This window comes from Hypomesus transpacificus, chromosome 7, assembly GCF_021917145.1.
Source record: "Hypomesus transpacificus isolate Combined female chromosome 7, fHypTra1, whole genome shotgun sequence".
Taxonomy (NCBI): domain Eukaryota; kingdom Metazoa; phylum Chordata; class Actinopteri; order Osmeriformes; family Osmeridae; genus Hypomesus; species Hypomesus transpacificus.
This window is the reverse complement of record NC_061066.1, coordinates 3,995,142-4,022,877: the sequence shown is the minus strand read 5'-3', so window position 1 is coordinate 4,022,877 and position 27,736 is coordinate 3,995,142. Positions and strand designations below refer to the sequence as shown.

Here is a 27,736-nt window from a genome sequence, read left to right as displayed (position 1 = left end):
AAATTGGTTCTGTTGATCTGCATTACAGGAAGTGTGAGGGGTGTTCCCGTTGCAATTCCAGCTGATCCTCTTGTAGCAGACTGAGCCTCCCTTTCGTGTCACACAGTGGCTTTAGAATTTGTCACCTCCTCGGTGACAAAGGAAGAAGTAGAGAACACTGCAGTTTTTTTTTGTTTATGTATTATTGTGTGGGACTAATAGCCCACTGAAGCTAACCGTTCGCTTCTGGGGAGATCCTCGGTTATTTCCTCCACTCGTTGTCTTTCTCCCAGCCGGGTGAATTTGCCGTCGAAGGACTGTCATGAGCCCAGTCTGGGGATGGCATCCTTTCAGAGTTTTTGTAAGACTGCCGGGTCAGCGGAGGAAGAGAACGGGGAACTGGACGAGTCTCTGCAACAAATGTTGAAGGCTATCGCCGACGAGCGTAACCGCCTGAATATAAGACAAGAAATTAGTGGTCTTGGTAAGTAGCCTACCTAGAGTCTTAGTTACACACAGGCATATCATAAGATGTTTTGTGAAATAGTATTAATAGCAATGAAACAGGAAATGGCCATGGTTTACCTTAACTAGACATATACTACTGTATCTTGGCGATTTGAAACAAGTTGTTAGTAATTGCAATGGACTAAATAAGGCCAATCACAATACTGTAGGTTGCCTATAGGTAGGTATGCGCAACTGACATATTCACATCTTCCGACCCTAATTGATTTGATTCCATCTATCCTGCACATCTCCAGTCATCAATACAGCCATGGAGTCCCGTCAATGCTCACGCTCATTAAAGTCACGTAAAGAGTTCAAGAAGCATTAAAAAAGAATGAGGCCTTCTTCATCATCAAGGAAAACAAGAGTTTCACATCTGGACATCATTTTAAATAGCTCACAACGAGCAGTGGTCATTGATTTGAGATTAATGGTAGGCACAGCCCGAATGCAAAATGGAGCTTCACCATTGGATCATTGTACACTCATTAGAGTCCTAAAGCATCCTTCAACCATTGGTCCACTCCAAATAGAGAACCATTCGTATTGTAATCATATCCCGTTTTGACCAGGTGTGCTCAGTGCTCGTTTGGTTTTAAGGTAAATTATCATATCAATAAGGTCATTTCATTATGGAGCTTGGCTTGCAGAAATCATCCATAAACATGAATTGTGAATTAAAATCAACCCACTTACATCTGTTATGGCAGTGGTGTTGTATAGTGATGCATTGTTAGCATTACTCTGTGCTTAGGAAAACACTTAAGCCATAATTTCCATTTTTGTTTGATGGATATAAGGGCGTCCGAATAATCATGTATTATCTTGTTTGGCCAATGTGCACAATTGACATTTTGAGCTCTAAATCTTTGAACAAAAGCCTAATAAGCTTTCAAAAAGCTTGAATTTACCAAGTTTATTTGTTTTGTTTGTTTGCAAGGGGAATATATTGCTGTAGTAGGAAAATCAATACTGCACTGTTTTGAAAAAATGACATCATCTTCATGGGACTGATGCATGACCTCAGTGTTAGTTCTGTCTCTGAACCGGCATTTGTCTAACAGTGTTTGTTGTTTTGTTAGAGGTTCAGACAGTGTGTGCTACATTCTGCAAACAGACAGATTAACGGCGCTCTACACCCAAATCAGTTTTTAATGCCCAAACCTTTTATTATATTGACCTGGATTCCGAAAGGTCATCAAAGGTTATTCCAAAGGTTATGCTACATCATGCAGTTACGGGCACGGCCCAGGGACTTGGCTGCTGTGTTGTTAGTGTGGCAGAAGTGTTGTTTTATAAAAAAAAATACATATATGTAATATCTTTTTTTGTTGCTTCTCCTCCCCCTGCTCTACTGTGAGTCAGTGGCAGGATGGATCCTGGTACGACTGCCCTGTCTCCTCCGGGCCAACCTGCAGCTCCTCTCTAGCTCTGTGTTCTCTCTCGTCCTTCCTTCCTTCCGTCCTCCCTCTCGGTTTCTTTCCTCCTCTGCCCTTCAGTGGCCCTCTGCAAGGCACCGTGGAGTCTCACGGCGCAGCGTGTCGAGTCAGTTCCTCAGACCGTGCATATCAATTACCCTCCACAGTGACTCAGGGAAAGATCTGGGCCTGTTAGGTACACTCACCACGGCATATGGAGCCCACAGCAGCAATGCTACAGACTACAGTGCGAGTCATGTCACGCTGTGTCAGCCAATGAAAATCAGGCTATGCTTTGGCCAGACAGTTTTACACTATTTATTATAGTAAGGGGGGGGGGGGTAACACACTTTCATTGCTTTCTGTTTTCACAGGCCACTTGGTTAGGCTAATATGCGTGGTATAGTACCATGACTCTATAGAAATCTTCCACCTGTTTACTTTGCACTTTGTGTTCAGGAATGATTGTCATTGTTCGGGAGTCAGGTGGCTGAGCGGTTAGGGAATCGGGCTAGTAATCTGAAGGTCGCCAGTTCAAGTCCCGGCCGTGCCAAATGACGTTGTGTCCTTGGGCAAGGCACTTCACCCTACTTGTCTCGGGGGAATGTCCCTGTAAGTCACTCTGGATAAGAACGTCTGCTAAATGACTACATGTAAATGTAAATGTATTGGGAGTGTGTGTGCGAAAGTGTTCGGTGCTTTGGTGGAAACAGATGGGGGGCCTCCCACTGTGGTGTCCTTCTGTCTTTAGAAATACATCCCCCACTGAGCCAGGGCCAATAGCGCGCACACACACGCAACTGAATTCTGTTATGTTTGGTAATCCAGGCTTGCTAAAGCCATGATGAAGCCCGTGTCCAGACTTTGTTCCATTGAAAAGCTCCATTGAAAATCCTGTTTGGAGCTGTTAACGTCACTGTAAGTCTTGTGAGTGTGTGTCAGTCAGTCTTCAAGACACTGAGACCATGTGCTATTGTATGGCTGGGAGGGATGAACCCATGTGACTGTCACCAGTGTCACATGGACTGTGGCTGGACTGTGGCGTTGTCACTGTGTGACATCATGTCAGTGCAGAGAAATGATGACTGCTAGGATCCTGCAGTGTGTGTCTCTGACTCACCTGCTGTCTGAGGCTGGGGCTGGTACCCCAATAGTGCCAGTGATGCTGCACCTGCTATCCCCCAAATCAGCCAGCAAGCAGTACATTGTGTCCCATAGTGGGCGGATGATAGTCAATAACGATGATCACAATGTCTAGCAGCGCTGTTGCCTGTCTGCAGCTGTGGGAACAGGAGCCATCTCTGATGTCTCACAGTCTGTCATATCCATAAGAACCATTGGGTAAATATTCTGTCTTTCCCTGTCCATTCAGATGCATGTACCAACTCTCCAGAGTCCTGTCTGTAAACCAGTCACATGGACTGGTCTGAAAAATGGACAAACAATCACACGGTCCATTAAAATAAGACAAACGTATATCTGGAATAGATGTTTTGGCAGTTCACCTCCTTTTTAGCAGAGCTGGAACAGTGTGCTGGGTCCAGACCAGAGCTGGGTGATGTATATTAAAAGCCGGTAGTGCAGCTATTCTTAGTCCAGCACTTCTATCAATGTCTCTGGGGCCTGCTGCACAGTTCTACATCCCGGTCCCGCTACGCTACCACCTCCTCTTGTCTGAGAGGTGTTAACGCTACAAGAACGGCATCATTTACAAACCGCATCTGGAACATTTAAACTGCTCCATCAAGACTGGAGGCTGTACCGTCATGAGTTCGGTAGCTTCTCCGTGTAGATGAAACAAAGTTGGCGGGGGGGTGGGGTGGGGGGGGGGGCTAACGTGGAGCAAAGCACTCCGTGGCACTCTTGATCTGTCAGTCATAGTTCTTCTATGTGGTCTTTAACACACACACACACACACAGACACACACAGACAACATTAACCGCTCAAGTTTCAGCATTCAGCCCAGACATGCTTTGGGCAGACAAAGCACCAGTCTCCGAAGATCAATGACTCAAATCAATACCATGTGATGCCGCACACAAACCCAATCAAGCGTGCTTAGGAGTCCAAAAGAGTCCTGAATAGTTGTGCATGAAGGAGAGCGATGCGGTGAAACCCTTAGTCAGGTTAGCAGGAGTGTAGTATTCAGCGTTAGCAGGAGGAGAAATCCCTGTGAAGTGTGCTACGTGACACGAGATTTAATGGAAGCAGTAAGTCCCCCAAGCTGTCAGTCAGAAACCCAGCCTATTAGTAGTACGATATCACCCTGTCAAGCCCAATATCAGCCTCTGGGTTTCCCAGAGAGCACACTCCTACAGTTCGGACATATGGTTTCGCTCCATTCTCAGTGTGGAAAGTGAATCCAGAATATGACTTTTTTTTCTTTCTAGAAATGGTCTGGGAAAAAGCTTACAGCTAAACGTTTGTTGTACTGCATATTAATTTGTGGTACTTTTTATAATAGTTGTTCATGTTAATTCGCGTTTCGTGCTCAACGTGTTTCGCGGTAAACCTTCTTCCAGCGCTGTGCAGCTCAAATCCCGAAGAAAAGTGAGTGAAAGTGAATGCCGGCGGGCACATAGATAACTCGACGCGGCATAGAAAGGATGGGAATCGTGAGGGGTTTGAAGGAAGAGACCTGGGAGAGCTCTGCCATTGAAGAGACAGCGTGCTCCCCTCACAAGCTGGGGTCTGTTGCCTTCCAGACCCAGTCTGTACAGCCTGTTACAGCTACAACAAGAACACTCATTGATGATGTGTCTGCACTCATACACACATTACCCACAACCCCCTCCCCCCCCCCAACACACGCACTGTATTCTCCCTCCTCTCTTTGTTTAGTCTAACTTCCCTTTACCAGTTCCCTGTACCAGTTCCTTGTTTTCGTACAGCGCACTCCAGAATGTAATTGCACACCATCTTTTATATCTCTCGACGACAAGCTGTCGGGAAACAATCATACGTTTTTCTTGTTCCGGCACGTTCATTGATATTCTTTCGATACAAGTGCACGGACAGGGCCTTGCGTGTTGGCTGGAAATATCCCAAATGACCTGTGCCATTCTGGTGTTGAGTGTTTGCAAAGGTGGACGGTGGCGTTGAGCGATAGGGTCTTTGTCGTCCAGCGGCCATGCTCCCAGGCTTTGTGTTCCCCGCCATGCAGCTCCAGCCCTGTGTAAATATTTCATTTCCCACCGCCGCACGCTTCCCAGAGCTGACGAGAACGTCTTCTTTAATTCATGGCTTTTTCTTTTCTTCAGTCTCAAACGTTTCAGTTCAGCCCCCCGCCCCCCCCCCCCCCCCCCACTCGCGTCAGAGGTTCTCTCGCTACCCGTTTCCAGGATCAACTTGTCGGCCCCTTTAGTCAGGGCCTTAATATAATCAAAATATGTTGAGGGGTGGGGGGGGGGAGGGAACTACATGAGTGCATGTATGGTGATTAGCAGCACAGACGGAGAAGGTAAGATGGATGTTTAGGCTTGCACTGGGTGTAATGTTGGATCTGTTTGCCTTGCTCCACATGCACTCCAGCGGCTGCCCTGACCCCTCCCCTCCACTCCCTTCTGTTTGCTGAGTGAGCTGTGTAGGAGGGGCCTGGAGCAGCCAGCTCACCTGGGAGACAGGTCTCCGGCCTCGTCTCCTGAACGCCGCTGCCGTCGGCGTCCTCCTTCTGCCTGTCAGCCAGCTCCCCTCACCGGGAGCAGAGAGGAAGGGGAGGGAAGGAAGGAAGGAGAGGGGCAGGAGGATGTGGAGGTGGAGGACAAGGAGGGTGGATGTAGGGGGACACAGAGAAAGGAACTGAGGTGCGTGTGGAGAAAAGGGGGTGGAGGAGGAGGAGGAAGAAGAAGACGGGGGGGGGGGGGGGGGGGGGGGGGGGGGGGGAGAAGGAAAAGGGAGGAGGAGAAGAGTTGTGGTGACAAGGACACAACAAGGACATGCCCCGTCAGTCCTTCACTGAGTTGCATGCCAGCAGTGACGAGGCCACTTGGGGCCACTCTTCCCCTGCTGGAAGGAGGAGCTGGTATCGATCCTGGAAGCAAGTCAGGAAGAACCTCAGAGCTCAGTGTGAATGAGACACACCCTGACCATTGACGTTTTGATGTTGACTTGGCCTCTTGTTTATCAAGGTACATTCAGTTCCTCGCAGAGATCTGCTGTCCTTTCAGGACAGCTGCAAGATGGGAGGGTGTCACAACACTTTTACTTTTGACGAATCAATGACTTTAGTCTTTCAGTCTCGTGCTCAGACCATCTTTTCCACTTTCTACACACGTCACACACATTCCGTTACAGCACACACGCGCGCGCGCACACGCATTCGAGACACTAGATACAGAGACAGGCCACCCCTAACTTTCTACACACAGCTCAAGTCATCAATTACAGCACACACACGCACCTTCTCAAAAGGTCCATTACCCTGTCCCAAAGAAGCATTGTGTGTGTGTGTGTGTGTCCACCCTCTGTAATAATGCACTGGAGTTGGTCCCAAGTGCAGTCCTAGAATTTCCGGAAACCATTTCTGCTTGGCCACCGTTAACCTTGACGGAAGCGCGCGCACACACAACCCCACACTTCCACGGCTGGCCTGGCCTTCTGCCCCCTGCCCGGCTGCCCGTCCTTCCCCTCTCTGCGTGAGCAGGCCCTGGGATGCCAATGAGGCTTAGGATGTGGAAGCGATGAGCAACAAGCCATGCCGTGGGTTTCAGCCTGTCCTGAATGGCTGGCGTGTTGTCAGGGCCTCGTCCTACACCTTGATTCTTGGCTTAGCGCCGGGTCAGGAAAGAGGATTCTCATCCATCCTCCTCAGCCTGCGTGGGGGCTGGTTCTGGTCCAGGGCTTCCGGAAGGTTGTCTGTCTCTGACCTCCGCCCCGCCCCAGACCTCCTACCTTCAAAACCACAGAGCTGGGCAAGAGTGATATGTCTATCAGAGAGGCTTCTCTGTCATTATCTCCCTCCCTTCCTCTCGGCATCCCCTCTCTCTCTCTCTCTCTCTCTCTCTCTCTCTCTCTCTCTCTCTCTCTGTCTCTGTCTCTCTCTTTCTCTTCCCCCCCTCCTCGCTCTCTTAAAACAAGGTCACCCACGCCACTGGCGTCTCCTCTCTCTTTGTTCTCTCCTCCCTCGACAACGACGGAACACCGTCTTATGACTGGCGGCTGTGGCTTTCAGTAGGAGCTGTCAGGAGCGGCCATATTTTCATCAGTGCCCCGTTAAACGTGGCTCTTGGTCATACTCGAGGATTTAACAGGTTCCTTCGAAATTATACTGCTAGCTCCTCTGTCACAGCTATGGTCATAAAACCTAATGGGGTCGAAAGTGGATTCAGCACAGCTAGAGGTTAGATTTATGTTTGTTGGTCCCGTATACTGGACTGCAGTGTGCTTGGACAGAGCCTGAATCGTGAGGCCCGGGTACAATGATAGAATTAGGAAAACGGTGAGCCACTTCTTTCTTCTGTTGTTGTAGAAGCTGCACTGTTTGTAAGGTTATACGGTCAGATCGAGACATTCTGTGTGTGTGTGTGTGTGTTCTTCAGTCTCCTGGAGATCTCTCCAGAGATCACTCAGGCCAGGTTGGGTCCATCAGATTACCTCCTGGCAGCTTTTACAGGAAAGGACATGTTGACAAGACTGAGACACTTCCTGGAAGCGCCGGGGGTGGCTTGATATACTGTTGAAGTGTGTGTGTGTGTGTGTTTACCCCACTCACCCCCTCACATGAACCTGCCTATGAAGTAAAAAACTGCCACCCTGTTTTTGCCACCAAAGTTACAATGGGCCAAAGAAGGGAATGTATTTTCTCTGTTGCCTGTCACACTTTGCTGTCAGGGTCTGCACTTGTTTTGCTGTTCTAGCTGCATTCTGTTGTGTTTAGCAGCTTTGTCAGCCTGTCACGTGTGTGTGTGTGTGTGTTTACATTGACCTTCATTTGTCGATCTATTGCCGGAGCAGACTTTGGGGTAAGCAGGACTCATAATGCAGATGTCAACTCAGTATTCCTGCGTACTGCTTTTACAATACATCTTCTTTAAATAATTGACCACATTCGGACTTGGCACACTACTGTTAACTGTTAAGAGTCATTCTTTGTAGATTTACCTGCGGCTTTGAATGATCTCCCTCCGAAGCAGGATCTGTCAGCTTGAGTCACACTCCACTTTCAAACCACTGGAGAGTCAGACCTCACCTGTCACACACACTCTTCTGCTGTCTGGTAGCTCAGTGTCTGTGGTATCCTGGTAGCTCAGTGTCTGTGGGATCCTGGTAGCTCAGTGTCTGTGGTATCCTGGTAGCTCAGTGTCTGTGGTATCCTGGTAGCTCAGTGTCTGTGGTATCCTGGTAGCTCAGTGTCTGTGGTATCCTGGTAGCTCAGTGTCTGTTGTATCCTGGTAGCTCAGTGTCTGTTGTATCCTGGTAGCTCAGTGTCTGTGGTATCCTGGTAGCTCAGTGTCTGTAGTATCCTGGTAGCTCAGTGTCTGTAGTATCCTGGTGGCTAAGTGTCTGTGGTATCCTGGTGGCTAAGTGTCTGTGGTATCCTGGTAGCTCAGTGTCTGGTATCCGGTATCCTGGTAGCTCAGTGTCTGTGGTATCCTGGTAGCTCAGTGTCTGTGGTATCCTGGTAGCTCAGTGTCTGTGGTATCCTGGTAGCTCAGTGTCTGTGGTATCCTGGTAGCTAGGTGTCTGTGGTATCCACTTGGCATGTCTCCATACACACCATGCTAAATTGGCCAAGTGGTTTCTCCACCTTTTGTATATTGCCCAAAACAAATCATGTTAGTTTTGTGAGGCAACAGACAGGAACCCATCATCTGTAACTGGTATCAGACAGTTCTTCCATACAACATTTTTACTTTTGGGGGATGGGGGGGTCTAACAGGTTTTTCTAATTCAATAAATGTGAAACTAAATCCAAGCAAACACGGTTAAAGGCCAGCAAATTGAGTTAGAATGAATGTAGGGTCAAAAATCTGTGCCAAGTGGAATTGAAATACCAATGCAAATTTTTCATGTTCCCAAACAGCAGTGACTAGCATCGCTCCATGCTGCCCAATGTCGCAGCTTTTAAGTTGAGCCTCCATTTTGAGCAGCCAGCTCAGGAGACGGCCTCTCCCTCGCTTAACTTTGACGAACACTTCTGTGTATCTCTGTCACTACTTTCCTTCTCTCCATTTCTTTCTCTCCCTCTCACTTCCTGTTTCTCCTCCACACCACTTGAGAAGGACACGGCTGTCTGGCTCTCATGTCACCTCCATCTTGTCTCACCTGGGAGACCCCAGCAGACAGTAACTCCCTCCCTGAGCCAGTAAACTCGGTTAAAACAGTAAAGGCCAGATGGGGAAACATGACTTTTCAGGGATTCTGGGTACATCCTGTTAGTGTCACTGTGTGGGTGTGGGGGGGGGGATGTAATGTAAGAAACCCATTGTGATCCCATCCACTCACCCCTACCTTAGTCAAACTCCCCCAGACGCTCTCCCTCTGAAAAAGGGGCGGGGGAGGGTGACATCATCGTCCCTGGGCTGGCTGGCCGTGATGTGTCAGCCTCCCCGAGGTCATGTGACAGGCCAGCGCGTCAGTCACAAGGGTGGGCACGGAGGAGGCCCACGGACGGCGCTCTGGTCGAGCGGAGGGGACGAGCTCGGGCTCACCCAAAGGTCAGTGCAGAGCTGACCAACGCCGGGCGCTGCATGGGGCTGCACACCGACTCAAATGTCACTGTCTAACAGGGACCTCTGTTACATGGTGACTCTTTTAGAATGGGGGAAGGAGGAGGAGGAGGAAGATGGAGAATCTCACTGGTACCTTGCCGAGCGCTTTGATTCTCATACCACCAGTTGAATCTGTAACCACTGGTTGCCCTGGCAACCCTCACTGTGAAATAGAAGATCAGGTCATCATCTGAAGACGTGATTGCAGATTACTAATCACTCAGGCCCCATAGACACAGTTGACCTTTACTTGTGTCTGAACAGACCCTGTTATTGTTCCATTTTGACCTTTTTTAAACGGGTAAACCCTGGTGTCTTCTTGTCTCCTAACAGGCATTGCTGTAAGAGGTGTATGTGCTTGCTTGTGTGTGTACACATTTGATCCAATATCTCTCCCTCTTCAAGTATTGGATCCGATTGTATCTCCGTATCTCTCTGGTATTACAAAGTGTGTGTGTGTGTGTCTGAGTGCTGCGGCCACCTGCAGCACACTAGCTCAGGGTCCCGTCTTCACAGGCCAGACACCTGCCGTTTGCTCGGCAACAGCGTTGCCTGGCAACCGGGTCCGGGATGACATTGCAGAGAGTGAGACGACCCTGTCACAGCGGGCTCCACCCAGGGACAGGGACAGGGACGGATAAAGGGACAGGGACAGACTTCTCTGCGATGGATTGAGTCCTCCCTCTGATTGGTTCATCATTGATGCATACAAAGCTGAAGATGAAGTCATGTGCCATACTTTGGAAATGTTTTCCCACTGATTTGATAGCTGCCTGTGTATCACAGTGGGTCTATAAACAATAAATCCTGTATTTCAAACGTATATAAGCACTATTTGCCTACACAGCGTTCTGCAAATATTTGGAACAAGATGACTTCCGGGAGTACTGTAGTAACTATTGAACTGTATTATCTTTCTCTTAAACGAACACTTCTATCTGTCTTTCTCAGATTGCTCCGAGCACCCCACCAAGTCTAGTGGTGGAAGCATCTAGAAATGGGCATCTGTGGTACTAGGAACGAGACCTCTACTTTTGTTACGGCCCCATGTTAGCTCCCTGTGACTCGGTGGGGCCTTCATCTGAACCTGTGTGTGTGTGGTTCCCAGGTGGTTTTAAGGACGACCGGATCGTGTTCTGGACGTGGATGTTCTCCACCTACTTCATGGAGAGGTGGGCTCCTCGGCAGGACGACATGCTGTTCTACGTCCGCAGGAAGCTCGCCTACATCAGCGCAGACAACACAGAGGGCAAGAAGGTGAGATGTCGCTCCACCAATCCCTTCTTGGAAGTAAACGGGTGGTTTCTGTTCCATTTGTGTCAATGTTGTGAGAGTGCTGGCTTATAACAGTGTGTTTTATTATTGAAAATATGATTTGAGTTCAGCTATAATAAAACAAACTTTTATTTGAGTTATTTTTCCTAGAATATACGTACAATATGTGGAAATGTTACAGAAAAAAACTATGTGTTAGGCCTTCACATAGGTCACATGAGTGTATCATAAAAAGACAGCACATTTTGTAAAAAAAACTAAACAACAAACATTCATGTATAGTCACCAGAACTGATTATGCACCTAGTCTTCTTCAGGTGTTCAGTTGAGCTGATTTTCAGTTAAGACGTTAGAGAGAGGCAGCCATGTTTTTTCTTCCACTAACATTCCACGAGTGACAGGTCTTATTTTCATAGAAATGGACTTTAGAGCATAGTGATTCGCTTTAAAGGTATACCAGTTTGAGCTTTTGATATCAACTGCTCCCCACATGTAGACTCCAGTTGGATTGGCTTCATAACAATGGTTGTACCAAAATGCACCCATATAACTTGAGGCACAATTTGTTGAAGAAGACAGACCAAGGAATGAAAGGGGAGAATGAGAGGCAGGAAATGGACTGCCTTTATAGAGCGCTTTGCTAACATGGCGGTACTCAAAGCGCTTTACATTTCTCTCTCGCTTTACAGCTCTCTCTCATTTTCATTTTGAATGTATGGAAGAAAATGAAACTTGGACAGACTTGGCAAGGGGGAAATTGGCAGTGTTCGAATCAAGTCACACTCGAATGTGAAATACAATCAATAGTTCTGCCTTGGTGTTCTCAACAAATCAAGGTTAAAGGCAAATTAAAATCCGATACGTTTTAAAACTATACAGAATGTAGCACACAACCTGTCTATAGATCGTGTCTGGACTCTGAAAGGTGTCACTAATGTTGTTTCTTAGCATTTAGCTTAGTCATTCCCACGGCCGGTGTAAAAGGGACCTATGTTCAAGAGGTTTTACTCACAGTCCACTTCCCTCCCAGGGTGTCCATGTCACAGTAGACGTAGCAGGGAGAGTTGGGTCCTGCGGGGTAGATCCTGTAGACTCCACTGCTGCCTGAGCCAGCATTGTAGATGTCTGCACAGTCCAGGGGCTGGAACATGAGGGACTGTGCCACTGACGAGAACACAGCTGCTAGCACGAGAAGGACCTGCAAGAGCACAAAACACACAGGGTTTCAGTTCACAGATGACATCTGACCTTTCTCCAGAAGGCCTACTCGACTGGAAATGTCAAGCAGAAGTTGTTTTTTAAGGAAACCAGTATGCATGAATCCATTTTCTTACCTTCATAGTTTTATTTGATTGTTGTGGTTCCTCGGGTCAGACTTGGCTATATGAATGCTACGCTGCAAATTCTGTTTATATAGCCTACAGTTTTGGCAGGTTTTCAGACACGTGACCACACGTTGTCTTAATGTTTAGGTACAACGTGACCAATAACTGGTGATAATATCTCCTGGCGGGTTCATAATGGTGGACTTTTTATGGTTGGGACTAAAGTTCTGTGTACTTTGTCCCTGTTTCATTTGAAACCGTATGGTATTTAAGTGCCATCGTATGGTATTTTGATCAATGCCATACATTGCCATCATATTCATTGTCCGAATTAAAATGAAATATAGTAGCTGTCCATCCAGGACAGCTGTTCTACGACATGCTGTTCTACGTCTGCAGGAAGCTCTCCTACGTCAGCGCAGACAACACCGAGGGCAAGAAGGTGAGATCTCACTCCACCAATCCCTTCTTGGAAGTAAACGTGTGGTTTCTGCTCCATTTGGGTCAATGTCCTGAGAGTGATGACTTACAACAGAGTGTTTATTATCAAAAATATGAGTTGAGTTCAGCAGTAAGAAAACAAAAGCATTTATTTTGAGTTTCTTTCAAGAATATACGTACAATATGTGGACATGTTACAGGAGAAAACAATGTGTTTGGCTAAAGTGTAAATTATTAATCACACAGGGGCATCATAAAAAGACAACACATTTTGTAAAAAATCTAACAAAAAAACATTCAGGTTTAGTCACCAGAACTGATTATTCCCCTTAGTCTTCTTTAGGTGTTCAGTTGAGCTGATTTTCAGTTAAGACGTTAAAGAGAGGCAGCCATGTTTTTTTTTCACTAACATTCGACGAGTGACAGGTCTTATCTTCATAGAAATGGACTTTAGAGAATAATCATTACTTTTAAAGGTATACCAGTTTGAACTTTTTAAATCAACAGCTCCCCACATGTAGACTCCAGTTGGATTGGCATGATAGCATGAGTTGAACCAAAATCCACCCATATACAACGAGGCACAATTTCCTGAAAAAGCGTCGTTGTCTCGATCAAATGTGGAGAACGGTCGTCCATTGATGTGGGCCAGCGAGTCCCCTGGTAGGTCAAGAGACAACATTAGTTGGATAGTAAAACATCATTCATTACTAGAAAAAGACTGTCGACATGGTGCACTCAGTGTCATCTGTGTCTTAAACACCAGAAACGTATCGCCATGTCGTGGGCCTACTCACCTGCCCCTCCGTCTCTGAAGCCGCTGACATGCAGCCTGTAGAGGTCCACCTCAGCATTGACCGCCCCGGGAGAGATGGAGAAGGAGGAGTAGTTGGCGTAAACCCTCCTCGCCTCAAAGTCCTCCATGTCCACCCTCAGCTCGTAGTTCTTCTTCGTGGTGAGCAGGTGGATGGTCTCCAGACCTGCGGAGGTGGTGCGGAGAGGTTCAAGATACGCCTAATGCGTTGTGCTGCCTCAGTCAACGTTATTTATAGAGCATGTGCTGGTTCAAACAGGCGTCTGTCTCTCTGGTAAGGTAGTGTGTGTTTTGTGGGTTTGCTTCCTGCTTACCCAGCCAGTACTCTCCAGCCGCATGTCCGAAGCCGTTCTTGTACTGGTCCCACCCTCTGTAGAAGTTCACTGTGCCGTCCATCCTAGTGAGGAACACCTGGAGCCATGGAGAGACAGACCAAGGAATGAAAGGGGAGAATGAGAGGCAGGAAATGGACTGCATTTATAGAGCGCTTTGCTAACATGGCGGTACTCAAAGCGCTTTAAATTTCTCTCTCGCTTTACAGCTCTCTCTCATTTTCATTTTGAATGTATGGAAGAAAATGAAAAATGGACAGACTTGGCAAGGGGGAAATTGGCAGTGTTGGAATCAAGTCACACTTGAATGTGAAATGACTGTGATGAATGAATGTGATCAATAGTTTGGCCTTGGTGTTCTCAACAAATCAAGGTTAAAGACTAATTAAAATCCGATACGTTTTAAAACTGTACAGAATGTAACGCACAACCTGTCTATAGATCATGTCTGGACTCTGAAAGGTGTCACTAAAGATGTTTACTAGCATTTAGCCTAGTCATTCCCATGGCCGGTATAAAAGGGACCTATGTTCAAGAGGTTTTACTCACAGTCCACTTCCCTCCCAGGGTGTCCATGTCACAGTAGACGTAGCGGGGAGAGTTGGGTCCTGCAGGGTAGATCCTTTTATGGTTGGGATTAAAGTTCTGTGTACTTTGCCCCTGTTTCATTTGAAACCGTATGGTATTTTGATAAGTGCCACCGTATGGTATTTTGATTAATGCCATACAGTGCCATCAAATTAATTGTCAGGATTATAATAAATTATAGTAGCTGTCTATCCAGGTATGGGAGATTGCGATGATCATACAGCCTAGTCACTCCAATTGCGCCTTGTCACGACTAGATGGATATTGGAGGTGGAAGGCATTTTCCAACCTACAGAATGTTGCACAATATATTATTTTTCTCAGATCCATTTCCTTGTCTGGGCTGATAAACAATAATCTTTGTGGCGAGTTCCAGATAAGCATGGCACATGATCGGTCTATCTTTCAAACTGTCAAACCAGAAGGATCTTTTAGGCTTTGTGTTTTGTCAGCAGTGTTAAGCATGAACCCAGTCATGTCCTATTTTGATACTGTTATCAGTTGCTTTTGATATTTAATTGTGTATTATAATCTTTATCAGCAAAATACATCTTTGGCATACCTGATGTTGACTCCAATGGTTTTCAGCTTGGTATCATTCTGCAGATATTTTGTAAATCAATCTGCCTGCTGTGTTCCCCAACATGGACTGCCAAACTAGCCGGCAAAAATTGAGCAGTGTAGTGTTGGCGCAGACTTAAGGCCAATTAAAGCCTGGAGGTGTTGATGAAAAGCTAATGACCATGGCTCCATGGCGATGTACAAGCCGGGCACAGGGGCAGACACAACTGGCCACAGAGTTGGATACACCCAAGAACCAGGCCCAGCCAGGAAAGAACATGAGGCTGAAATGAGAAGCGATTCTCTATTGATTTCTTGGTCTGAGGTGATGAGGCTGGTGAAAGGGAAGCCACTGGTTGGTTTGATGTGTAATGAGGTAAAATGCAGCCGCCTTGGCAGAAAATGAGTCCTGTATGAGAGTTATGTGTGATTGATTCTTGCAGTATGTTGTATGGATTGGGTTGGATTGGATCCACATATGCAAGGCAGTGTTAACCTTTGTGTATGCATTTTTGGTAAACATGGAAACTCACAGGATAAACTGTCTTCAGCAAAACTTAAACACAAGTTCAGATGAAACGGTTGTTCTGTGCATTTGATCTTTATGGAGATCGTCTTGTGCAAGCTAATCGAGATTGGTCCAGATTTGTCCAGATTTTCGAGTTGGCACAGGTGTCTCTAATCTGACCCTGAAACTAAACGACTTGGGCGGTTACATTTTTAATAGCAACCCATCATAAATCAGTCAACTCCCCCCCCCCCCCCCCCCTCCCCGGTCTAAACATCATATCCACACAATGAACGAGCAGGAGCAGAGAAGATGGCTCCCACAACAGCCTCTCCTGCTCTGTACCTTCGTCTGACATCAACACTGAGGCTGACAGCCATAGGCTAACCGGCCCTGCCTGTCGCTCTCCAGATGAAGGAGCATGTAAGAAATGAAAGTGAGACTTGGCACTCAACCAAATGACCTGAAGGTAAATTCCGCTACATGGAGCTGGATGCTAGATATTTCCAGTGAGGTCATGTCATTGTACTGCGCCTGCAGTTCAGAGCAAAATCGAGATGTAATCAATAGGCCGTATAAAACCACAAGTGGAGATGGCTGAGTTTAGCCGTGCTCAATTCATTGCGGGTCCCATTTTTCTTCCAAGCTTCGTGACTCACCTCCAGGACTGGTCATTACTAAATGTAAACTTTTTATGTATTTATCGTTGGGCTTTTTTCACTTTCCTGGACAAAGAAACTGTGAGAATAGACAAGAAACATAGGGGAGAGAGAGAGGGCAAGATGCAGACAGTGCTAGAGCAGGAAATGAACCTTGGCGCTAAATAAGGCCTTAAAATGACAATCCGGTGAGCCACTGGGTACCCTGACTTCTTTGAGGGTTGACTATTCTCATGTTTCCATTCCCTTTTTTCCATTCTTTTTTGAAGTTGGAGCTGCAAGCCCAGTATAGGGAACCTACCTGGGTGTGCTGGAGGGACTCTTCTCAATCTCTTATCGGTACTAACCAGTGCTACTTAGGGAGAGTTTTTATTTCCGGCTTCAATTTATGTCACTACATCAGACACGGAGAAAGCTACCGACAGATGTTCCAACAACAGAAAATGGGGCATTTAATCAATCTCTCCAGATTGAAATCCAAATTGCCTTTGAGTGGTTACCGCAGTTCTTTTCCACATCGGTGAACAAAGTTTGTTAAATTGTATATTGAGGTGAAGTAAAGATTTGTGGTACAGTGGTTTGTGAGGCAATTGTCTACACACTGTGAGCTTGCGCAACATGCTGACGCTTACAATGTTTACTAGGAGACAGGTGTGATCTTCATGGAGATGGCTTTGTATATCCTATACATACACCTCCCATCCTCTACGTACACCTGCGATCCTCTGAGGAAGTTCATTGTGCCATCCATCCTCGTGTGAAGGACGGATGGAAGTGATGAAGAAACAAATGTTGACTTTCTGCATATGTGAAGCATTGTATTATATTTGGCCCTTGTTGCACAGATCAGCAAACTGATTCGCGTCTCCACTTTCAAAAACGGTTCAAGTGGATTAATGACAGGCCAGTAACGGTAAAATACCGAGCAGCAATTTGTGGTTCAGGAAAGACGTTGTAGGTCAGGAATGTCATGCTTTGTTGAGATAGAAGAAAAACCTGGGATTTAACTCAACATGGGTATCAATTAGTAGAGGCCTGTCATGTAGGACGCACTTCCTGTCCACCTCCCGCCATCAGATTGTCACCCTAGACGCAGCGTGGAAAGTTGGGTCCTGCAGGGTTGGTCCTGTGGACTCCACTGGTGTTTGGAACCAGAGTTATGGATGCCATAACAGCCTTCTTCCAGAAGCAGAGTGGACCACCACAGGGAGGAACACAGCCAACCCAGTCAGAACCTGAACAGTCAAGATGAAACGTTACGGGGATTCAGCACCTACCGATTAAGTCAAGTGAATGCATTTTAACGAGAAGAGATCTGAAGAGGCGCTCATCAGCTTTCAATGGTCTGTACTCTGTACACTGGTAGTGCTCTATACCTCTGGCTTAATTGACCACCATTCAGGTTCATGACTATAATCATGTCGGGTATAATTGGCATTTTCCAGTCCGAGGAAAGTGCCAGATGCAGAAGTGTAAAATGGAAGTGTTGGCTCTTGGGTGAGACCATACCTTGAGCTGTCGCCCTCATGTGGACGGTTCTCAGGAGAGTTGGTCATGATGCACTTGTTGCATTTTGTCAAAGTTAAGTCTGGCATTCCCCCCCCCCCCCCCCCCCCCCCACACCCAGTTTATTCCATTCTTGTGCTGACTCTATTTCATGCTGATTGGCAAGTGAGATTAAGTGGATATTCCCGTAACGTCATTTACTGTGCTGTTCATCTATGTATTTCTTTCTTTTTTGGGGGGGGGGGTCCATAATCTAAAATGAATGTGGCCTTGTCACTGAGGTGAGTCGTGCTAGGTCCGTCCTGTAAACATCTTCACAGTCCAGGTCCAGGGTCTGGAACTGGTAAGAGTAGACCTCCACTGGGAGCAACACAGCTGTAAATCATCCGAACCCGGAATGAAATCCATAATCGGATCATTCCAAAGTTACGATCTGGATGCTCGTGGTAGGATTTCAGTTCCCGCTACCTAATTCCCCAAACACCTCGGATCAATTTCAGTGCTCTAGCTTTAGGGTTTTGAATTAACATCATCCTTTATTATACTTTATGAGAAAGAATGTAGGCCTTTCTAGACACTGTGCTGCTCAAAAGGAGGCCATAGTTGTGCAAACTACAGGGGGAGTTTACCTTTGTGAAAAGTGCCAAACCGACTGTCAGATTAAACACTGGTCTTTGTAGAGAACGGAACACGAAATAAATCCCATAAGGGAATATAGGACATCATCCACAATTTTCCGCGTGGCATTTGCCTTATGACGGTTGTTATTTGATATATGTAATACATGATGTTTCACCTCTGATCCAATTCACCTAACAAGATGAATTCTAATTCACCTTCCATATTTACAGTAGTGACCATATGGTATTTTTAGTTGCATGTGTAATGAGTATTTGCCAATCCTTTCTGTTTGACACCAAAAAAACGCATATGCTTTCTACAAGTCAACGCCGGGTGTCAAGTTCTCTGAATACTTGACCCGTCTCCTGTTCAATCAACTCAAACACACACTCCTTTGTGTTCCTCTCAGCCGAGTGCTCGCACAAGCCTACTTGGAAATCGGCGTGTAATCAGATGGCTGTAGTCTGTGCACATGCAGTGACGCCCGGTAACCCTGTCGGGTTCCAGGTCTCCCCTCTGCTTCGTCCTCACAGGAAGCACGCCGAGGCACCGTGATAGACGTGTCGCTTTAAATTGAGCGGACGGCCACGCTCCACAGACGCCGGCAGACGTTCTCCTCTCTCTAACTCCGTCTCGTTTTTCTGTGTGGCCCTTCTCTGTTTCCTTGCCTCGCTGGCTTTCTGCTTTCTCCTATTGGAATGCGAATTTACACTGGGTCTGAGGGAAAGTTGGATGGATGGAAACCCCCTCTACCCTCTGCTCTTCCATTGGCCAGACATGTGTGTGTGTGTCTGCCGTGTCGTGCCGTGTCGTCTTGTGGGGAAAGGTGTCCGTCGGGGGACGTCGCTGTGTGTACAACCCCGCCGCCTCGTGCTCAACAGTCGTTAGGAATGCACCACCAGCAAGGCTGACATTCACGACATCGGCCTCTCCTTCACTCTCTCTCCTTCACTCTCTCTCCTTCACTCTCTCTCTCTGTCTCTCTCCCACACTCTCTCTGTCTCTCTGTCTCTCTCTCTCTCCTGCCTGCATCCCTCCTCCCTCCCCGTGCTCCTCTCCCTCGCCGCACTTTCCCCAGCTCCCCTTCCTTCAACCCCCCCCCCCTTTTCTCCTTGCCTGCCTCGCTCTTCATCACTCTCTCCCTCCAACCATTCCTCTTCTCCTCTTCTCCCTCACGCCCTCCCGGCTGGTCGTCCCGTCACGGCTGGTCACATGATGGACCGGGGCGCTGCTGAGGAGAGTAACAGGCCTGGATGTTCGATCTGAGAGTGACTAAGAGGCCGGCCAGCATGAGTCAGCACTGCCACCAAATACCTCCCACAATGCCCTTCTACCTTGTGGCTGTCGAATCCGATTTAGACTATTCCTGCAGGCCAGTCAGGTAGAATTGAGTGGTTTAGAGGCCAACGATGCCAATATCTGTTTTATTCACTGGTCAGAGGCATAGCTCGTTGTTGTGGGATATTTTGTGTGTGTGTGTGTGTGTGTGGTACAGGCTATGTCTTTTCTTTAGGTGGTCGGGAATCTTTTGAGGATGGAACGCCGGCAGATTCACCCTGAGGGGAGGGAGAGATGAGACGCAGTGCAATAACGCAGTATTGTATGACACTTTGCGACAACTCTGTCGGGAACTGTCGCTCTCAATATCAGACTCCTCATCGGCCCTTTCCTGTCAGCTCCCCGTAGGTGAAGACCAAATGTAATAACGGTCTGTCGCGTCCACGTCCCTGTGACAGGGCTGACGTGTTTGTCGGTCAGTCGGCTCCACTCAGGCTCTCCCTGCCCGTCTCTGGGTTAGTATCTCTGTCACGCCATGGAACGCCAAAGGATCAAAGGAGCACAGAAAGACTGCTCAACCTGAAGAACTCCATGAATGAAGACCGTCCAATCACTTCGGTCCGTCTTTGTGGACTTTAGTCCACAAAGGAAGGGGATTAATGGTATACTGCTAGGCATGTCGGAGACGCTGAATCTCTTTCTATCTTGTCGCATCTTGTATCTCCCCGGCCGTATAATGGGTTCCTCATCAGCCTTGGGCTGTGGCCACATAAATGTCTGCTTGTCTGCCTGTCCGCCTGTCTGTCTGTCTAATTGGCTCCTGTCCACCCGCCCCCCCCCCCCACCACCACCACCCCAGGTCCCAGGTTCCCGTGGTAACAGAGCGTGGAGCTCAGGTCAGACAATTGCTGTTTTTGTTTTTTTCTCTGTCTGGTTCCATCATGGCCTTATTGCACCTGGACTTCCTAACAAACCTCCGCTGACAGAAAGGCCTGGAAGCTACGCTAACGAGCTATTAGCCTGGACTAAAGCTCAACTCAACAGATGTGTGTGTGTGTGTGTGGGCGCACACGCCTGTGTTACTGCACGTGTCTTCTCTACGTGGCGACGATTACGCTGTGTGTGTGTGTGTGTGTGTTTCAGTCGCTGACCTAGTTGGCCAGTTCCCCTGTAGCTTTGGTCTCATGCTCCCTGTCTGGCGTTGCCACGCCCGCGGGCCCCCCAACCTACCACACCCTGGCACGGCTCTGCTGTCACTCTCACCAACACAGCCCCTGCCCTCCCCCCCAGCCCTTCCTCTCCACAGAACCTTCCGGTCATTGGTTCTTGCCGTCACACAGGCCCTGCCTCCCATGTCTCCTCCTGTCAAGCAGAACGTGAAGGGAAGCACGTCGTGTTTGCTCCCCATTTATATATACGGGCGAGTGACGAGCGCGACAAGGACAAGTCTCTCTCTCTCACGACCTGCGCTTGGAGGCCCGAGGTGAAGACATGGGACATGCAGCGTTCGCTGGCGCCTGTTGGGAATGCTGGGTGCCTCTGCCGTGGTGTCCGTTTTAGGCTGTATTCCTCCCGGTGTTTTGGTTGTCATGGGCACAGCCGAGTGTGCGTTTGTTGCCTGCTAATTCACAGGGAAAGGTCTGGGAGATGCGGATTCACTAATGCACTCGGGAGGCATTCCCCAGCCTCTCCTCAGCGCACACACACACACGCGCACACACATCTACAGTACACACAGTTTTATCACCATAACCATGGCAACTGCATCCCATTGCTCCCGGTGCTCTTTGAGTGATGTGGAGACCTATGTGGAGACCCTGGCCTCCCTTCCCCATCGCCCCCCCGCCCCCCCCGTCCCTCATCGCCTCCCCCCTCTCCCTCTTTGATGACCTCAGCAGGTAGAGGGACTGAGCAGTGATGAGATCCAATAGAGAGGGTGCGTTGTCTGCCGGGGGGGGGGGGGGGGGGGCTCTAGTACACTCCTCACACGTTGAATGAAAATGGCCGCTCGTGAAATGAGACTGGCCTTCCTTTTCTTACAGAATAATAGGGGGGGAAAACGGATACATGCGTTCTATGAATTGTCCCATCACCCCCCCCATCACACACACACACCACACTAAAGACGCCAGGGGTACATTACTACAGTACGCCTCATTGGGTGCTGTGAGTGAGCAGTGAGAATACAACCCTTCCTCCCACACACACACACATATATATACACACACACTCACACCATGCTCTGCCCTGGGTCACACACACACGCATACACTCACAGAGGCCTGCTCAATGCCGCATCAGTGCATTCCCTCTCAGACATCTGAACCCATGAGCATCACTCTCTAGGTCTAGGACGGAGCTCAGCCGTATCCCGGCGCTGCAGTCGTGTTGTTGAGAACCACCCGGCTTTTAGGTGAAGGGACTATTTTCTTGCCTGATCGCAGGTGGAGGTGGAGGTGTACAGGAGGGACTCCAAGAAGCTGCCCGGCCTGGGAGACCCCGACATCGACTGGGAGGAGAGCGTCTACCTGAACCTCATCCTGCAAAAGGTCAGCGGATCTCTCCCTGCTATCTCTCTCTCTCTCTCTCTCTCTCTCTCTCGCCTTTTCCCTCACTCTATCTTCCCCTCGCTCACTCTCTCTTACTCGCTCACTCAGTCAGTGACCTGAGATTGAACTGTTCGGTCGTACGCGTCGTATCGCGACGGCCTGTTCCTCGGTCGATTTCAGTCAGCCAAAGATAAATGTGAATCTGCCCCTTCGCTGTTCAGCCGTCCGTGTTCCCCCTGACTCCTCCACGTGTCCCTCACAGCTGGACTACGTGGTGACCTGCGCCGTGTGCACGCGCTCCGACGCGGGGGACATCCACATCCACAGGAAGAAGTCTCAGGTAAGAGGAGGAACCGCCCCCCCCCCGACGTCCCAGAGAGACGTCGCCCAGCATGGGGGGTGACCGACGACGACAGGGCGCACTCTAGGTTAGGTCGGCACTGCCCCACTCGTCCCGCTGTCAAGAAGGTAAAGCGATGGTTCCTCTCCCTCTGTCCGTCACAGCAAGTGTTCGCCTCGCCCAGCAAAAACCCCATGGACAGTAAAGGGGAGGAGTCCAAGATGAGCTACCCCAACATCTTCTTCATGATTGACAACTTCGAGGAGGTAAGCCCGCCCACCCTTCCCCCGCCCCTCCCCCCTCCCCCCGGTACCCAATGAGACACCTGAGAAGCTTTGATTGACTGGAGCGGCGTTCACAGGGGGCCCCTGAGAGGCGGGCCCATCGACTCGGATGTAATGAAGTGTGACCTTGTGCCTTCTCACTCCATTTAAAAACGAGCGCCCGGCCTTACCGCCGGTCTCTATCAGGCTGCTGGTGGAACGTCCTCGTTTCAAATGGCATTTCTAGGAAGAGAAATCAATACAGGTCCCTGGCTATCCACAATTAAAAGAAAAAGACTAATGATTAACAGTTTGTTCCTGGTACTGGGTTACTCTGTTTCTTGATTTCTCGTGCGTGTGTGTGTGTGCAGGTGTTCAGTGACATGACGGTAGGCGAGGGAGAGATGGTGTGCGTGGAGCTGGTGGCGAGCGACAAAAGCAACACGTTCCAGGGCGTGATCTTCCAGGGGTCCATACGCTACGAGGCCCTCAAGAAGGTCTACGACAACCGCGTAAGCAGCACTTCCTGCTTCCCGAACTCAGTTCCTCCCTCACCTGGGAGCCTGACTTGGCGTTTCCGGTAGCAGCCAAAACGATCAAGCTTCAGGGGTGTGTGTGTGTGCTGTAGGTGAGCGTGGCGGCCAAGATGGCCCAGCGGATGTCCTTTGGCTTCTACAAGTACAACAATATGGAGTTTGTGAGGATGAAGGGCCCGCAGGGCAAAGGTCACGCCGAGATGGCCGTCAGCCGAGTCCCAACCGGGGACACGTCCCCCTGCGGCACCGAGGAGGACCAGGACTCCCCCATGCACGAGAGGGTGAGGACACACACACACACCCCTACAGTATCCTTAAGGACGGAAAGTTTAGGGCTCGTAAACATCTGAGCATTGTGACTGTGGATTCCGGATCCTACACAGGAGAACAACCAAATATAAAAAATACTGAATGTTGAAATCCCCAAATAAAACGATTATCCACTTGATAGCCACTCCCTCAAAACCGCTTGCTGATTTGAAGACCCTGAGCTCTTAGTTATATCTGTCTGTGGCTGACGGGAGGAAGTTATGAAACACACCGAGTCCAGGAATAGCCCCAGAACGGGAGAGAAGCAGATGCGTATCTGGATGTTACTCCCTCTGTCTGTGTGCGCTTGTATGGTTGTGCGAAGTGTAGACGTGTAAAATCAGGAAACCAGGTCACCATTAAATATTCATGCTAAATTGAAGTATCCATCATTTATTAAGCCCTCCAAATGCGAGTCTGTATGCTGTGTAACCCTTGCTAGCCAAGCGCTCTGGCATACAGTACCATTTACTCAAATGTTATATACCCCCCCGATCATCATGCAGGATCAAGTACCTTCTTTTCTGGGTTGAAATTAGCGGGCGGTTCTTCAGACGTGGAGCCTTGCCTGTCAAGAACCAGCTCTGCCATGACGGTGGTTTTAGAAACTGTCCATTTCAAGCCGTTAGTCACACCGCAGTGACACTTCCTGTGTATTGACATAGTGTTTAGGGTCAGCAGTTATGCTTGGACGCGAGTGGAGTAAGCTACGGGGGAAGGGCGTCGGCGCGGTCAGCGGATGTTGGTAGCGACTCTGTTTGAAGTGACTCAACACGGTTGTCTTGTTTCCAAAACCCTCTTGCCTCTGAAGCACAGCCCTCCACTACACCTCACTTCGTTTGACTTAAGAACCCACACGACCCGGGTCCGAACCCTCATTACCAGGTAGCAACGTGATGTTAGGGTGACACGCTGCCTGTGCGGACAATGGTCGCTGCGTGGCATCACACGGCATCCGTCAGTTTAAGACTCATCAGGTGTTGTCGTCGTGGTAACCTGTGCGTCCGTCCCCGCCCCCCCCCCCCCCCCCCGTCAGGTGACCTCGTTCAGCACGCCCCCCACCCCGGAGAGGAACCGCCCCTCCTTCTTCTCCCCGTCGCTGCGGCGCAAGGTGCCGCGCAACCGCATCGCCGAGATGAAGAAGTCCCACTCGGCCAACGACAGCGAGGAGTTCTTCAGGGAGGAAGACGACGAAGGTGAGGGAGGCTCGCTCACGCGCGGCGCCACGCGCGTTCTAGAGGAACGTTCTAGTTCGGAAAGTTCAAGATCGATTGTTTGTGAACTTGAGGGGCATTGAATAAAAAAAAGAAACCAGTTTGCGTGTGGTTGTAGACGTTAACCCGACCGTCAGCACAGGGAGAGAGGGATGACTCGTCTAATGTGGATACGTGTGTGTGTGTGACCCTGTGCGTCCGCAGACCTCCACAACACCACCAACCTACGCTCCCGCTCCCTGTCCGGGACGGGCCGCTCCCTGGTGGGCTCCTGGCTCAAGCTGAACCGCACGGAGGAGTACTTCCTGCTCTTCTCCCACCTCACCTATGTCACCCTGCCCCTGCACCGCATCACCACAGGTCAGGAGGGGGGGGGAGGTTAGAGTAGACGCATAACGCCGTGTTTATGAATCCCTTGAAACCTGGCTGACCATTTCACTTTCGGGGATGATTGAGGTTTCTATCCAATCTAGTCTATCGTGATTGGATTAGTCATTGCACTCAGATCCATCATGTTCTGTCAGAGTACTGTCAGCAGGACAGGACAGGAGGCGTTTGGAGAACTCCCTGCAGAGCATGCAAATATAAACGGTTTATAAACGCTGTCTTTTCTACTTCAGGTGATAGCTGTGCTAACACGTTTGTGTGAATGATACTTCATTTGTGTCGACGCAGCGGATTACGGCTGATTCAGGAATCCATTGACGTCCAATGTGGTATCTCTCAGGCGAAGGGCCCAGAGAGAGTTTATACAGAGCCCAGGCTGTGAAGGTGATTCAGGGAGCTTTGACAGGAGAGTTCTGACCACCCTTTATGGTTGCGTGGTGTGTCTGCAGATATCCTGGAGGTGAGACAGAAGCCCATCCTGATGACATAGCAGAGCCCCTGCAGCCTCCGAGCATCCATCTCTACCAAGTGCCTACCTGCATCAGGGCCCTGGGACCACACTACCACCTAGTGTCGAGACAGAAAACCCACCAAACCAAACCTCCAGCGGACAGACGCGAGGAGACGGACGACAAGGGAAACCTTCCGAACAATTTTTAACGAAAAGATATTTTCAAACCAGCCCATCAAGAAGTGCCTCTTGCCCTCAGGAGCATCATTTGCGAGCCGCGACGCGCCAACCGCGGGAATCGGGCTCTGGACTTCAGGCATCGGAGGGGCGAACGTCCCCCGGGGGGGAGGGGGGACGCTTCTGTCCGTCGGGGTCACGTGACCTCCGAGTGGATAGGCATTGGCTGAACTCTGACCAAGAAGGGGGAGGGGGCAGAATGGAGAATGTCTTGTAGTTTCTTGTAAATATCCCGCTGCTTTGCCGTTCACAGAGAAGCCTGGAGAAAGGTTACCGCTTTTGATGACGGCGCTTTTTCTTGTTCCCTTGGCTTTCCTTTCTCTCTGTCGTGGTGGGGTGGAGGGATTTTGGGTGTAAATGGTTTTGCTCCGAGGTTTTATTGAACCAGCCTTCACTTTGCACTTGCATAAAGATGTGTCACTTTAAGTGTTATTACATTTATTTGTGTTTGTGAAGAGCATAGTGAATACTTGATGTTAATTACTGTGTAACTACAGAGTACTACTTCCAGTAACAATATTACAGATACAAAGGTGCTATTTTATTCAGTTTAAAAGGCATAGGTTATTGACGAAGTGAAACCCAGAGGTATAAAGGGGGGATTATACAAGCGCAAGCCCTGTGTTGACGTCTAGATTTCAACCCTCCTCACTCAACAGCATAGGTTTTTACATGTCAATTTCTTTGACAATGTTGCTACAACTGGTGGTATTATGTGGTTACACAGTTATTATTGTCAAACTCCAATGACATGTTACTAACAAGTAAATGACACAGCAAATTAGGCTACTAATCCCACTTTACCTGCTGAAGCGGCCCTCATTCTAAGAAAATCCTATAGACAGATTTGGAGAAACTCGCTAATGAGGTGATAGACACGATAAAGGGATCAGGATGACATAATCCACTATTCTCACCACTCTAACCAAGCGATTGGTCTGTATTGGTAATCTTCACAGCCATATGAGTTTGCCCAGGGAAAATCCATGGACAAAAACCATCTTAGCCAACTGCCATGTTAAAGCCCTTCTATCAGTGGCCCAGAAAGCCTTAATATCTGACTCTATGTATGTATGTAACATAGAACTGTCTAGTCCCGCATCCGCTGTTTTAAGTATCTTTCCAAATGTGTAGCTAAACATTCATTCACTGTTAGTTCTTCTAGACAAACATGACCCCAGTTGCCGAGTAACGCTGGTTGCAAGGACAAATGAAGGAACCGTTACAATACTACAACATAGCTAGTGCACTAGCGTAGTCTCCGTATACATTCAACTGATACAGAAGAACACATCCCAAGTTAGAGTAGAAACAACCTGCCTACCTACTATGTTCTGATATCATTTGCATCTTTTGTTGGTTGCTGTGGTTACAGTACTTGTGTTGAGAACCGAACGCGCGAGCCCAAGCCATCCACGATCAAAGTCGGCAGAGTTCTCTCCAGTTTTACATGTTTGCTGTCGAGTTTGCTTGACTCCACATCAGTGTAGATCACAGCTCCTAGACGTGAACCCACAAGGATCTTTGAGGGGAGGAGCCACTGTCTGACCAGTGTTACGCTACAGCTGTACAGTTTCAAGGATGAATGTATCCACGCCGACATTGAAATAGCAAAGCTGCTTTTCGAACCATTTGATATGACAGGCAAAGTGACCAGTTTTGCTAGGGTATACAACGCTGTCGGCCATCTTTCTGATTACTTTCTCTCTCCTAGCCTTTGGAGAGAGATGTTTGTTTCGAGATGTTGTGGTGTCTACACAGTTCCAAATGCTTCAACCTTGCTTTTTGTATTCAAATAGACGAGTAAATGTGCATGTTAGGACCATACCTCTGTTGTATCATTTTCAATCTGTGTACATTTTCCTGTACGTATTTATTAAAAATACACATGACCAAATCAACCATTTTAAAGTTGTTTTACCTTG

The 27,736-nt window shown here is 48.5% G+C and overlaps 2 protein-coding genes across 2 annotated transcripts; one reads left to right on the top strand and one right to left on the bottom strand.

Annotated features, from left to right (window-relative positions):
• The first annotated feature begins 25 nt into the window (after nucleotides 1–25).
• On the top strand, nucleotides 26–27,712 carry kiaa0930 (KIAA0930 ortholog). Its single transcript, XM_047022566.1, has 10 exons — nucleotides 26–463; nucleotides 10,726–10,874; nucleotides 21,970–22,074; nucleotides 22,337–22,414; nucleotides 22,579–22,680; nucleotides 23,049–23,189; nucleotides 23,306–23,494; nucleotides 24,559–24,718; nucleotides 24,941–25,096; nucleotides 25,573–27,712. Exons 1-10 carry the CDS (start codon nucleotides 319–321, stop codon nucleotides 25,611–25,613), a joined length of 1,266 nt encoding a protein of 421 aa, XP_046878522.1. The 5' UTR covers nucleotides 26–318; the 3' UTR covers nucleotides 25,614–27,712.
• LOC124469340 (microfibril-associated glycoprotein 4-like) lies at nucleotides 12,578–15,678 on the bottom strand. The gene is made up of 4 exons (XM_047022567.1): nucleotides 14,354–15,678; nucleotides 13,787–13,883; nucleotides 13,456–13,638; nucleotides 12,578–13,318 (listed from the first exon to the last, which is right to left on the bottom strand). The coding sequence occupies exons 1-4, from the start codon at nucleotides 14,528–14,530 to the stop codon at nucleotides 13,026–13,028; spliced, it is 750 nt and encodes a 249-aa protein (XP_046878523.1). The 5' UTR covers nucleotides 14,531–15,678; the 3' UTR covers nucleotides 12,578–13,025.
• Nucleotides 27,713–27,736: the final 24 nt, after the last annotated feature.